Source organism: Lissotriton vulgaris, chromosome 8 (assembly GCF_964263255.1).
Source record: "Lissotriton vulgaris chromosome 8, aLisVul1.2, whole genome shotgun sequence".
Lineage (NCBI taxonomy): Eukaryota > Metazoa > Chordata > Amphibia > Caudata > Salamandridae > Lissotriton > Lissotriton vulgaris.
In genome coordinates, this window is record NC_141696.1 from 1,167,718,930 (window position 1) to 1,167,733,686 (window position 14,757).

The 14,757-nt window shown below is 43.4% G+C and overlaps 1 protein-coding gene across 3 annotated transcripts in view; it reads right to left on the bottom strand.

The window, feature by feature from the left end:
- The window catches only part of DGKH (diacylglycerol kinase eta), a 749,224-nt gene that overhangs the window by 241,374 nt on the left and 493,093 nt on the right, over window positions 1-14,757 (bottom strand). For all 3 annotated transcript variants that reach the window (XM_086935028.1, XM_086935027.1, XM_086935026.1), the window contains exons 9-12: window positions 9,784-9,946; window positions 4,874-4,982; window positions 3,553-3,692; window positions 1,077-1,164 (exon numbers count right to left, since the gene is read on the bottom strand). In XM_086935028.1, the coding sequence (XP_086791154.1) occupies window positions 1,077-1,164; window positions 3,553-3,692; window positions 4,874-4,982; window positions 9,784-9,946 (500 nt within the window). The remainder of the gene's footprint in view (window positions 1-1,076; window positions 1,165-3,552; window positions 3,693-4,873; window positions 4,983-9,783; window positions 9,947-14,757) is intronic.

Genomic DNA, 14,757 nt, shown 5'->3' on the forward strand with positions numbered 1-14,757 from the left:
ACTCTTACTTAGCAACATTTTGAAACAGGTTTTAACTTAACCCAAGACAAGTCTTACATACCCAAGGTATATGAATTTCACAAAAACGAGACGTCAGCCTTACCATTCACAACTACAGCTTTAAAATTGCAGTGGGAGGTTTGTGTTTGCAGGACAGAGTTACTGTATCTGGGTGGAACAGCTGAGGTCTGTTCATGCACCAGATAGTCATACATTGTAGGGAATACTCTGAAATGCATTCAGCCTTCAACAATGCTTTCATTTAGTGATCTCTTTTCTCTAAAATGAAGAGGAAGCCAATCACTCAGGGGTTGTATCCTGTTCCACCAAAGATATACCCCAACCGAGCAAGACTCAATGATGGGTAAGGCTGCAACATGGGCTTACCATGTCACTTTACACTAAAGGCTACAACTAAGGGATACTGGAATCAGACACTAAGCGTGTCATCCGTGCTGGTGTTATAACACAGATTGCAGGAACTATATTTTACAGAAGTATCCTTGGCATGTGTTGGATTGTTTGAGGAAAATCTTTAGAATTAGAAGTGGGTGTTGGATGATTCCGTGGAGGCAATACTTTCCTTAGCTGGTGGTGGTATTACTTTCCACTGGCGTCTTTCTTGCAATGGTCTTGTGAACATCCCTTCTTCCTTTTTTATGCTGTTCTTTTAATTAGACAGTTTAGGTAGTTTACACAGGATTGGACACTGGAATATGAGACTGTTACAGACCGACGATCGGTAGCCAGGAGTGCAGTCGATGGCGAAAGCCCATATTATGCTTGTTTTGGTGTAATATAGTGTGCATGTAGCACTGTTCCTAGTCACACAAATAAGGATTGGCTAAGAATGACCGAACAGAAATAATGGGAGTATTAGCAGGTAATCAAAGCATTAATGTCACAAATCAAAAGCCAATAGTTATTGCTCTTTGGAGAACCAAAACGCTGTATAAGCACTACAAATCATATTCTATGTTAAATGCTTGTGTGAAATGGAGGAATTGACTTAGTTCCAAAACAGAGTCAAATCCAACTAACATCACATTAAAAATAGTCAAAATATAAAACCATACCTGACATTCTTCAGATTCTTCCTCTGGAGTGATTGGTAGAATGGAAGGCTTTGGTGGTAGCTTGAGTTCATAGGACATTATACTCCACCTGAGGATAAACGAACATTATCACAAGGAGGTTAATGTAGAATTTTTTTTAACAGTGCTCCTCATCTTTAACATTCATTTATAGAGGGATGTCTCACAAGGGTGCCATCTATTGACTGTTTCTAGATGGATAGTGAATAAGTCCTATATTCTAAGATTTATCTGCAATGAAAAGTCTATTTGCCCAGTGAACCCTTTTGCATCTATTTCACAATACTATTCGTGAACATATGAAACAAGCAGGCAAAGTCAATAAGTTTCACCTACACAAGAGCTATATTTTACAGCAGCGTGGGGTGCAGTAGAGTAGAGCGGAGTGGAGTGTCATGGTACAGAGTGGGCTGGAATGGCGTACTGTGGAGTGGCGCAGAGAGGAGTAGAGTGGCAGAGTGACATAGACTGCAGTGGTGTTGAGTAAACTAACATTGAGTGCAGTGGCGTAGAGTACAATGGTGCAGAGAAGAGAGCAGTGATGTACAGTACAATGGTGTAGAGTAGAGTGCAGTGCCTTGGAGTGCAGTGATGCAGTGTGGTACAGAATAGAGTGGTAGAGTGGCATAGATTGATTCAAAGTACCGCAGAGTTGTGTAGAGTGCAGTGCCGGTGAGTGGTGCAGAGTAGAGTGGCATAGAGTGGTGCTGAGGCGTATAGTGCAGTGCCATAGTGTAGTGCTGCAGAGTAGAGCGGCATAGACTGCAGTGGCCTAGAGTAGAGTGGTGCAGAATAGAGAAGAGTGCAGTGGCATAAAGAAGAGTTGCATAGAGTGGTGCACTGTATAGCGCAGTGGCGTAAACTTGCAGTGGTATAGAGTACGGTGGTGCAGAGTAGAGTGCAGTGGCATAGAGTGCAATGGTATTGGGTAGTGATGCACAGTAGAGTGCAGTGGCCTACAGTGGCGTAGAGTGCAGTGGCGCAGAGTACAGTGGTGTGCAGTAGAGTGTAGTGGCTAAGAGTGCAATGGCGTAGAGTGTAGTAGCGTTGAGCATAGGGTAATGGGGAGGGAGGGAAAAGAAGCAACAAGGAGGGAGGGAGGGAGGGATAAGAAGCAAGACGGAGGAGGGGAGGGTGGGAGGGATAAGAAGCAAGACGGAGGAGGGGAGGGATAAGAAGCAAGACAGGGGAGGGGAGGGTGGGAGGGATAAGTAGCAAGACGGAGGAGGGGAGGGTGGGAGGGATAAGAAGCAAGATGGAGGAGGGGTAAGAAGCAAGACGGAGGAGGGGAGGGGAGGGGAGGGTGGGAGGGATAAGAAGCAACGCGGAGGGGGTGGGTGGGGGGAACAGAGGCAACACAGAGGGGCGGGTGGGAGGGAACAGAGGCAACACAGAGGGGCGGGTGGGAGGGAACAGAGGCAACACGGAGGGGGCGGGTGGGAGGGAACAGAGGCAACGCGGAGGGGGCGGGTGGGAGGGAACAGAGGCAACGCGGAGGGGGCGGGTGGGAGAGAACAGAGGCAACGCGGAGGGGGCGGGTGGGAGGGAACAGAAGCAACCTGGAGGGGGCGGTTGGGAGGGAGGTAACAGAAGTAACCTGGAGCGGGTGGGAGGGAGGGAACAGAAGTAACCTGGAGGGGGCGGGTGGGAGGGAGGGAACAGAAGTAACCTGGAGGGGGCGGGTGGGAGGGAGGGAACAGAAGCAACGTGGAGGGGCGGATGGGAGGGAACGGAAGCAACGTGGAGGGGGCGGGTGGGAGGGAACAGAAGCAACGTGGAGGGGGCGGGTGGGAGGGAACAGAAGCAACGTGGAGGGGCGGGTGGGAGGGAACAGAAGCAACGTGGAGGGGGCGGGTGGGAGGGAACAGAAGCAACGTGGAGGGGGCGGGTGGGAGGGAACAGAAGCAACGTGGAGGGGCGGGTGGGAGGGAACAGAAGCAACGTGGAGGGGCGGTGGGAGGGAACAGAAGCAACGTGGAGGGGGCGGGTGGGTGGGAACAGAAGCAACGTGGAGGGGGCGGGTGGGTGGTAACAGAAGCAACGTGGAGGGGCGGGTGGGTGGGAACAGAAGCAACGTGGAGGGGCGGGTGGGTGGGAACAGAAGCAACGGGATGGGAACAGAAGCAACGTGGGAACAGAAGCAACGCGGAGGGGGCGGGTGGGTGGGAACAGAAGCAACGCGGAGGGGGCGGGTGGGTGGGAACAGAAGCAACGTGGAGGGGGCGGGTGGGAACAGAAGCAACGTGGAGGGGGTGGGTGGGAGGGAACAGAAGCAACGTGGAGGGGGTGGGTGGGAGGGAACAGAAGCAACGTGGAGGGGGTGGGTGGGAGGGAACAGAAGCAACGTGGAGGGGACAGGTGGGAGGGAATGGAAGCTACATGGTGGTTGGTTTCAATAATGAAAACTTAAGAGGATTTGAAATTACAAAGTCCAAGTTTTATCTTGTTAGTACTCTACCTGTCTAACATTTTCGTACTGGCTCGTTCCAATTTTTCCAAAATTTGAGGCAGCTGAGTATCATCATCACATGCACCACCCCATCCGAGGACTCGAGCAAGATCGTTTCCAGTACCTAGCGGAAGCACTCCCAGTTGACACTGAAATGCAAAGAGAGAATAGGTCTGGTATTGTGATAAAAACATTGGAAACTACACACTACAAACTTTAAAACCAGGTGATGCAAGAAAAGAAACAAAAGAATCCCAAATTGTTTTAATGTTTTGCATTCTGTGACTGTTGTAATTACAGCTGGAGTAAATCTCAGCACTGGCTGAAATGAAGCACTGCCATTACAATATTTGCCCAGCTAGCCTAATATCAAATTATTCTGCCTCATTTAACATACGTCAGACCTCTTCACTGTATTAATTTTGACCTCCAAACATTAGGATGGATGTGACAACACAACCAGGCTAACGCTCCATTCTTTCTTTCTGGGTGCTTTTCAACTTTAACTGTGCAGCTGGACGGATACATGAACACTGCTTCCAGCGTGTTGCTGTCGATGAAAAGCCCAATAAAATTTTCTTCAATATTAGAAATAATACTAATAATAATAACTCTAATGACAAACCAGGATAACATAGATGTTTACCCTTACTTGCACCTTTGACATTCTAGTATTAAGTGGGAAAAAATGAGTGAAAAGATGGGTTTCAAAACACAAAGTATTAGGTATACGCAGCACCTAGTGACTAAACCAGTCATACTCATGTAACAGCAGAGCACATAAGTTTGTTTTGTGAGCAGTGCTTTAGTTTATGTTTTAAAGAGAATGATTTGCCTAATAATTTCAAAATCAATAGAATTAGGAAAAGCGTAGGTATGGCCTTGCATATAAATTGCAGTTATTTCCTTGTCAGTGTGAACAAAATAATAGTCAATCAGATTCGTAAGATTCCCTATTTTGGCACAGTAAATGAGGAAGGGGAAAATAACGACAAGCCTCTTTAAGAATACTACTTAAAAGTAACATTTTAAGCATCTATCAATTTAGGAAATATTTGATCTCTTGGATCCATGATTGTGTCTCTCACTTTTTCGCTATTTCTGACTGCAAAAATATCTGAAGACCTAAACTTTACTTTTCAAGAAATCAAAAGTTATATACACTACCATCAAAGATTTTTTACTCTTGCTGTTGTCAATAGGCAACGGGCAATTGCATTAGCACATACAAACTATTGGCCTTAATAATAAAACAGGACAGTGGCCTAAACATGCACGTTTTATATTATGTGTAAATATGGTTAAATGCTGATATGAAACATCAACGTGCCTGTTTGTGCAAACTGAGCTTGTCTATTTCTGACAAAACCCAGCCGACGCTTCCATCTCCTCCACAGACGAGGATCCGAAAATTGTCGAACTTCTGAAACAGTCGTAAACTGCAAGAAACAAAATCTTATTTGGATTAAATAACAAAAGTATGCCTCGCACTGTTGAAAATCTGCCTGTTACTTGCCATGTACGAGAATGAAGGAAAATGTTGATCTTAGCACAGACATCGTAATTTACACAATTGTTCTGGTTAATAAGCATACACACAGGTCTCCATTTAGATCATATCCGTTTCCTCAGTCAAAGCTTGTTGTAAATATTTCCCCAAGAAGAAATACATTGAATTCATAAAAATTAGTAGAAAATAAAATAATTATAAGCTTGGCCAGCAGGTTCCAATTACAGGATGCTCTTATAATCATAAAAACCAAAAAAGGACTTCCATTAGGTAGCTTTCCATGGAATGACTCAATCATGTGACGTTCTCCCAGTTGCCAGTTATAATGTCGAAAGGCAGGCGCTCTTCTTTAATTGCAAGGAACAGCCAAGTCTTTTGTACTCTTTAAAAGAACAGAATCTAGCATCAAACATGCATGATGTACTAGGAGTTGAGCATTGTTGTTTATAATTATTCCTGTCCAACTACAGGGTAAACAGCTAACTAACTGCCAAAAACAGGCATGGCATTTGGTCCTGAACCTTTATGAATAGGAAATATCGAGAAGCCTTTTCATAGAGGCATTTTGGATTACGTAAAGGAGTGATCCTATAGTACTCTTTAGTACACGCCAATGTGAATTACCCCTAAAACATCTAAAATGAGAATATTTAAATACAGTTAGTACATCAAGAAATGCCTGCCCGCTATGCACATTTACTAATTTGGAGCTGGGTGTTTTCAGACGAATTCACAAAGGGATGGAAGAGTACATGTGATAGAGTACTCCCTGAACTACTAAACGCTTTGGGAACAGGCCCCCCGTCTAGAAGTGTGGTTTGGTTCACATCATGGACTGCGCCTGCAATGACATCCTTCGCAAAATGTTCTGCATCTTGCCTTAGTGAGGTTCAACAGATGAAATTGCTATCAGGGGACATCCCTATTGAAAGGGTCCTTTTGTGATGGTAGGCTGAAAAGAGCACCGCTTTGCAGACAACCATCAAAACATTGAAAACCATGCTCAGCATGCCTGGGGGAAAACTAAAAAAATTCAACGTTTATGAGCTGAACACTATTTCCAATTCCGTTCATGAGCTCCGTATTTTTTTCTCCTGTACTCTGTGTGTCTGAACGTTTGCTTGAGGGCTAATTAGGGGTGGGCAGAATTTGCGTTATCGCGTTACGCAAATCTCCGCAAAACGGTAAAAAATCTCTGCGAACACACAGAAATTCCGCTAACACGCGGAAATGCTAGTTCGCAATGCTTTTTTCCTGTTCGCAATGGCAGTTTGTGTGCTTGGGGGGAAATATCCCGCAAACACGCATTTTGAGTACACGAACAAGCAAAAAAATTCGCAAAGTTGCGGAACGCAGAATTTTAGGCAATTTTGTGTTCTCCACGGAACGCAAAATTACCCAAATTCCGCGAGCGGAATGGAATTTACCTACCAGGCCTAGGGCTAATACATTTTTCCTGGGGAAGTACCAACAGATTTGTTGTCGTTCTAAAACCAGGCATCAACAAATGTACCTAATTGTTTTTATTATATTTAAATTCTATTCGTATTCGAAGGAAAATCGCCTGATTACCATATTTGTTAGATTTGCATGAAAGAACTCAAAGTAGATCACAAATTATCAGTAACGTTAACACACAATTTTCATGTGTCTGTTTTCAGTTCAAAGAAAACTATTCCAGCCTTTGTTGTTTTGCCATTTCAGAGAACCTGGTTGACCAACCTCTGGTCGAGGGTAGTACATTTTGATCACACACCAATTTCTAGGCTTACTTCAACCAGAGTAGGTTAGATGTTTAGGTGTTACAGTGGATAAGAATAGGTTTGAGCTACAGGTGGTCCCAAAGTTAGCTGAAAAATCTTAGCTCGAGGTGGCTAGTAAGCATGTTGCGCAGAATCCAGAACAATGGAACAGCCATACCCACCCACACAGGGACATGACATAGGCCTCTTCACGCCCTTCGGTGCACGGGGGACCCCTTAACCTACGGTCACCCTAAAACCTATGAATATCTGGGGGTCCTCACTATTCCTCATCATTTTGTGTTATCCCACTGTACCCAGAGATGGATTTTCTATATCCAAAGTGTAGCTGCAAAACATGCACATTTGCAATGTGTAGTTTAGATTTTTTTTAACCCCTTCGCTGCGGGGTGTTTTCCCCCGCTGTGCGGAGGAGGTGGGGGGGGGGGGGGTGCACGCGCAGCGCCGCCGTGCTGGTGACGAGCTCAGCTCTACATGAGTGCAGCTCAGCACAGCGGGATAATTACTACTGCGTGCGAACGTTCCAACTGCCGTGACGATCTGAGCTTGACACCAGCACCCATGTGGTTAATGTAGCTCTCTGTGAATGGTTCGGGACACAGAATGGTCCTGAAAATTCCAATACAGCACTCGCGCTGACTTAGCCTGGAAATGAGGTCAGCGTACAAGTCCTTCGACAACGCTGGGAAGGGAAAACCCGGAAATTGGATTGCCGGAGAGAACCAGGTAGGATAAAAAGCACCCAACCACGACAAACGGGGGAGAGGAGCGAAGAAGTATGAATGGGGAGCAGAGACCATGAGACAGCAGAGAAACGGAGCAGGAGGAGAGAAGCAAGCTGTTAAAGGACGGAGGCACTGAGTGTGAGAAGGCGCAGAACGACGCTGGAAGATACTGCTCAGGGAGCACTGCGGTCGAGTCCAGAACTCATACAGAGGAAGCGGTGCTGTGACTCCCCTCACCACGGCCCCGGAGGGTCGTGGGTTCAGGCAAGTGAAGCGCATGTAATTGATTTCATTAAAGGGGTGGTGGGCAGGGTTGCGGGTCACTGTTTACCTCCTCCCCTGAGGCACGATGCACGTTAGGGCGCTTGTGAAGGCTATTCACTACACGCCCCCCCTGATGTAAATAGAGTGTTAGTTGGGCCACACCCTTACTCCATTTTTACTTTATCTTTCCGGTTTCCTTCGGATGAGACGACCCCGACGACCTATACCTCAGAAGTATGGAAATGATCAGGACCTATCCCCCTGCCTAGCGGGAAGACCGGACCGAGACTAAAGTAAAAACTACAGTACTGTTCTTGCTTTGCTTTACTCTGACCTCACCTTGGCCATCCCAAGAAGCATTGGGACTATCCTACCTTATCAATAAATACTATTAATTCTAACGTCAGGTAGTGTTTCCTTGAGGGGAGAGACCCCTCCTGTACACCCCTTGGGTCCTTAGTCTTACACCCTCCTAGGCCCCGGAACAAGTCCGAGCACTACACAACAAAAGTTCATTTAGATAAGAGGAATATTTATAGAACATTTGTAGGGAGCATAAATATAACAGTGCATACAGCAAAAAATATGTCCAGTAGTAATCATTAAAACTATGTACATATAGTTATAAGTAGTACGGACACCCATGAGGACATAGCCCCTCAGATCCAGAACTTCATTACCACTAGTCTCTGACAGCTGTGCCCCCCCCCCCCCCCCCCCCCACAGCTACATTAGATGCGGCAGCAGTTCTCAAGCGACTCCCCTTTCCCTTCCTTGGCTTATGTTGTCCTCATTTTATTGTACCCTATGTACCCAGTTGGGTTTGAACTGCACTATGCCTAAATCGTTTGCATGTCTCCTGGTGGTGTGACTTACCAGCACTGCTCCGCCCTGTCTAGGGATATTGACTCATGATTCGATGTGCTCGCCATAACATACACATTTGTCTTTCCTGTTAATGTTGGGCATCATGCTGTTGGCAATCACCTTTATTTCTTTTTCCAAATGATGCATGAGTACTGCTCTGACTGTATGTTTTATTAAAACATGTGCAAAACTGTTAATACAAAGTTAAACAAAAATAAATAGAAAAAAAGCTATGTACAAATTAAGTTAAAGTTAAATTGAAATTATGTACAAGAAGGATGTTGTCATCTGTTTTCATCAGGTGTCCAATAGTAATGCACATGAAGGATAAACAGCAGAATGGGCAGCAGCACTGCGCCTATAATAAAGATGATACAGTACGTATAACAGAAGCGGAGATGGAAAGTACAGGAGATTGAAAGTAGCATCCACTTCAGAACTTTGTGGAAATTGTGACAATGCATATGCAATATAGTGCAACTCAAATGAGCATGATCTAATCATTAGCAAGAGAAAAAGTATGGTAATTACGTCACTGGATCATCACAGTGAATATTGTTATGGTGTTAGAAGGATCGAAAGATTACTGAGAGATTCATTCAACTTGCAACCTAAGGATTTTGCTATCATTAGGGAAAATATTAGGAGCCTATAGGTTGGATGTCCAGTCAGAGGGAAGGAGCGTTGAGTTGTTTGAGAAAATAGGAGAAATTATGGTATTACGTGTGTTAAGGTTCGGCTTAACTAAGGGCATTCATATGCATATGGCATAATGGCACTGGGCTAGAGCGGCAATGTTCTCTGTTTTGTCAAACTTAAGGTACAGCTGTGTATCATCTGCTTACTGGTGGAAGTCGAGAACAGCTTTGGAGAAGATCTCATCCAAAAGTTAAACATACAAGTTGAAATTAAAAAGATCAAAAATTGAATCCTATGGTACTTGTATAACTGTGGCATCCAATACAATTACCTGTTGTAATGCACTGTGTTCTGTATTCAGTCCTTTGGGAATTCATATATTTTCTACAAAATTCAACAATTGCATCCATGACATATACAAGGAAATGTTATTCGTCATCTATACAGATATATGCATTTCTCATATACTCACCCTAAGTGGGGTCCTCCATTCATTAAATCGAACACCTGAGCGGGATTTAGTAACTGCTTGAATCGTCGAAGAAACTTCACTCCCTGGTTATCGCCGCTCTTCGAGTTCACAAAAACTAGAAGTGGGCTAGCACAGGATGGAGGGCATGTTGCTTTCCAGAATCCTGAGACAGGTTCAGAGGAAAAAGGTAAAAGATTAGAAATGTTCTCATAGTGAACTGATATAGTACACTTTTAAACGTACGTACACATTTTCAGCCGTGGCCCTAACACTCCAAAACCATTCATTTACAATAACGCCATTATAGCAATTAAAGAGGCATCCAAATTTCAGTATTAGGCCAAGTCTGTGCATGTATGTGTGTGTGTGTGTGTATATATATATTAAATACCACTTTCTGGTGCTTTTCTAGTGCCTTACTCTGTTTTTATCATCAGATCTGATTTTGTGAAGTCAGTTTTCCTAATTTTTGGAATCATCTTTTGTTGCACAATTTCAGATCTCTAATAGATTTCTCCATCCAACCCCTTTAAAAAAAGGTTAAAGGGCTGTTTCAAAAGAGAAAATTGTATTCAATTCTCTTTTTTCCACAAAAGTAAAGAGGCGTTGCTAATATCCAAGAAGAGGCAGCTAATAGAAACATGTTACTAATCACTTTCTTTTGTAAGTCTTCTCTTTTTTTCCCTAAGGGAAATTGCTTTCTATCTGTGTAGTGAATCAGACTTGGATTCCGCTCTCCAACCTAAAGAATTGTCTGGGCATTGAAGTATAAGTCTAAGGGGGATTGGTCAAGTGGTTCAAATGGCAAAAGATACACGTTCTCAAGAATAAAAAGCAGAAGGTAGTTCTTTGTAGGGTCACTGAATCTACATTTTATGTAACGGTTACTAGACATGATAGGAGTAATTTTCAGCTAGTACTAGCTTTATATTCAATAGCACTTTGGATTCCAGGACCAGTCGATATGTGTACATACTTAAGAAGCCCAAAGCCGTATAAAGCCTAAACTGGCTGAAGATACCAATCAACTCAATTGGTTCTTTGGCAGCTCTGGTTTTATGCAAGATAAGATTGAAAATTTAAAATATGCCTGGGATATTTTGTGTAATCAAAGATTTGAGATAAAGAAAAAAACATACACAAGATTATGGCACAGTAATTTGAATAGTGGGAACAGCTACAATCTGGTGGATATATTCTATTGTAACTTGAATTTGTAATATCTTTGCACTTCCATGACAGTGACCTTCTATAGAGTGCACACTTTAAGTCTGACACAGTTAAATCATCTGTTTCCTAAAACCAGGAGAGAGTGATAGTAAAGGGCATCTTATATACTCAAATGTATATAGCTTCTTGATTCACAATGTCTGACATTACACAGCAGTGCAAAGAATAATAGCAACATTTATAAAAAAAAAGCTGAAGAAAGAAAATTCTTTTTAGACAGATTGATGGTGAAATATCGTGGATCATGGCAAACGTAAAGGATCATTGTGTTGCCCAATTTGGTGCATGACAAAAGCATCTAAAGAGAGACTTCACACTTCGATGTGGCTAAGATTTAGGAAACCAAGGAATGAGAAACAAATGGCATGAGTGGGTTGGTATGATGGAAGAAAAAAGTATGACAATTAAGGAGAATTAAGGCTTCAGAACAATGCAAAACATCTTTTTAAAGGAAATAGAACCGGATTTGCAGCCACTTTAAATAGGCAATAATGTTTGTACATTCAGGAATTAGTACCCGCCCTCCTACAGTGGTTGTCTGCTTACCATCATGGTTTGCAGACTATAGCATACATACAGTGGAGAAGTGTGGCTCAATAGTTAGAGGATTGCAAAAACAACAGGTGATGGACCGAATGAGGATCAATGTCACACATTCAACCCAGTCAATAGATCTGGGTCCTAATCCATCGTTTTTTTGCACTCCACACCACCCTGGGTTAGACAATGGCGATATGCAAATCAGCTCTGACCCTGTGCCCCATGGGAACAGTCCAGTCCGAACTACAAAAGCCATGTCCTTCCCAGAACGGAATCAAGCATCCGAGGACCGGACCGGTTTTGAGGTAACACCTCTCATCAGCCCGGCTAGCTTGACTCCAGTGGTGTGGAGTGCCTGGGACCCACGTCTGGGCATCCCCATTACCCAGTACACTTATAGCGAGTTTGAGGAGGCATACCCGGAAGCTGAGGTCAGACCCGGGACCAGGGTTCAATTCCCGACGCGGCAGGGTCTGAGCCCAAGTGTCCACGGACTCGATAATTCTCACTTCGGTGCCTACTCTAATCACGGGTTCACACTCTGCAACTCTGGGCAATAGCTTGCTTAATCTCCACTACGGCCCCCCGCGGCGGGATGCCTGGCTTTCACCTTGGGGATGCCCAGTACGGGTTATCTCACAGGGAAAAGCCAGGACGGGTTCCCAATGCAAGCGCTGGGACACCCCGTTGGGGTAGCCGTGCGCTATATTGAAGGACTGGAGGACACCTAACAATATCAGAATTGAAGAATGGACTAGAATGGAGGTAAAAAGAGCTGTCAGATAAATAGTATGTCTCTTTGCATATTGAAGCCAATAAAGAACCACAGTTTCTAACTGATACTCTAAAGATTAAGTGGTTTACTTCATAAAAACTGAATGTGGCATAATTGAAAGGGACAATTAATTCTTAAAAATTATGGAACTGGTGATGGCATAGGGCTCCTAGATATTAGTAGATACTATTCGGCGGCTCAATTGGCAGCTATAAACCAATGCATATATAGGCCCCAGGTTACAAAATGGATAGGTAGCCCCTCCGAGGTGGGAACTATTCAAAGGCACTTTACTCCAATCCCGCAAGAGCAAAATTAACAGGCCCAACTAAACATGTGGCTCAGGTATGGCACAAAGTCAATAAGAGCAAGCGGGATGCGAAAATACTAGGCACTCTGAGAAACACTAAGGGTTTCGATCGCTGGGACTTGATTGGAGGACGATGACTGGCAAGAGGCCTTGGCATCCCCTAGGGAAATTGCAATCTCCTCGAGACGAAGGCTGGTGCAGCTCAAGGTGCTGCATAGAACTTATCTATCAGTTACCGCTCAGGTAAAAATGGGGTATAGAGTGTGAGAGGAGGTGCGGGCAGAAGGGATCCTTCATTCACATAATTTGGGAGTGTGCTCACATTAAACGGTATTGGGCAGAGGTGAACCAGTGAAAGGCGGAGGTACTGGGGGTGCTAATAGAACCCAAGATAAAACTATGTCTTCTGAACGTTTGAGAGCCTACAGACCTTAATGGCAAAAAAAAACCCTGGTGACGCTGGGGATGATAGCGGCTAAGTGTAATAATGCCAGGCTGTGGAATGCACAAGAAGCACCTACATTGACAGCATGGAAGAGAGTGCATGGTAATGGAAAGAACCATATATGAGTTGAGAGGTTGCCCCAAAAAATGGTCAAAGATATGGGGGAAATGAAATGAATATAGATGGAATATATGTGAACCTCCGCAGGCTACACAGCATTCAGCCTTGAGTATATAGAGAGAGAATAACACTTGATAGGTGGGTGTAGTCTCCTCAGCGATGAATGCTAGAGAAAGGACTGTTAGAACATGTTTCACTGTAAATGCATTGCACGGATTGTATTTTGCAACTGCAATTGTAACACGTTAATGTGTCATCAATAAAAAGAAAACAAAATAAGAAAATTATGGAACTGGTTCAAATGGACTTGTAGGGTCCTGGCAATAGTCATTAAAGCAATGTATGACTCTGCACAACAGAGTTTTCTTCTGGTTAGATCTAGTTAGAAAGGCTGAAAGTAGAAAATCTTTATTCAATGGGCTCATTGTTTTTCAAAATAAAAAGGATGAAATCAAACTGATAAGATTCAAACAATGTTGCAGCAATAACACAAAGGCTGAAGAGGGAATACAGAAGAGGCGATCCACAGTATGAAAAGGAACAGATAGATACTATTTAATGAGCTTAAAAAATATGTAACTCTTCATTCCAGAAATTGAAACAAACATAGCAATACTGAAATAAAATGGAATATTAGAAATGAAAAAACAAGTGAAATGGTTTATAATAGTGGAACACAATAACTGATTTAAAAGTCTAGACCTCAGACATTGGTTAAAGAACACAGCCATACACAAGAAAAAGTGGAAGACGTCTTCGGGTCCATGGATCATGCTGATGGATTAGGATTAGACAAAGTGGAACAATCGAGAATCTGTTACTCTTTGAGATCAGGAGAAAGAAGCTCCTGCAGCGGTCTGATAACAACAAATAGAAGATAACTAAACAACTGCTATAAGCAAAGCTCTGAGCATATCAACCCTGAATACGGAGAAGTCAACATAATCCAGATCAAAGAAGTGCAAATATCAACTCTAAAGTACTAAATAACGTAAAAGGATTACTTGGTTATTGGTAAATTAGAAAAGAAAATACTTTCCCTTTGATGAGTGAGAGACCCTGCATAAGACTGCTGTAAAGGTACAAACAAGACATTGAATGGTGGCCCATCCATGCGCGACCAACATTCTAATATAGTCATAGGCGATCAGGATTTACTAAGTAATTTGAGTCATTAATGTGCCTTGATTTTAGGTAGCATTAATACATTCAGGTGGGTGGGCAGCGATGAGGACAGAGATCCTAAGACTTGTCATAATAGGCTTAGTGAGATGACAGAAATTAGCAACGGATGAGCCTGAGGAGCAGTTGTGAGAGAAACAGGGGACACAGTGAGAATGGATGTGACTTGTGCTGATGTTCAAAAGGTTATTGGGTATAATATGAACTAAAGCATCAAGACATAAGAAGTGATTAGATGGTGGAACCCATGTAGTACTGATGAAGGGCAAGGATCTTAGATCCAATGTACCTAGCAAGATCTAGAGTCAAAGATAGTAAAAGCCTGCAAAAAAAAGCCAATAAAGAATGGAAGAGACACCGGTATACGTATTT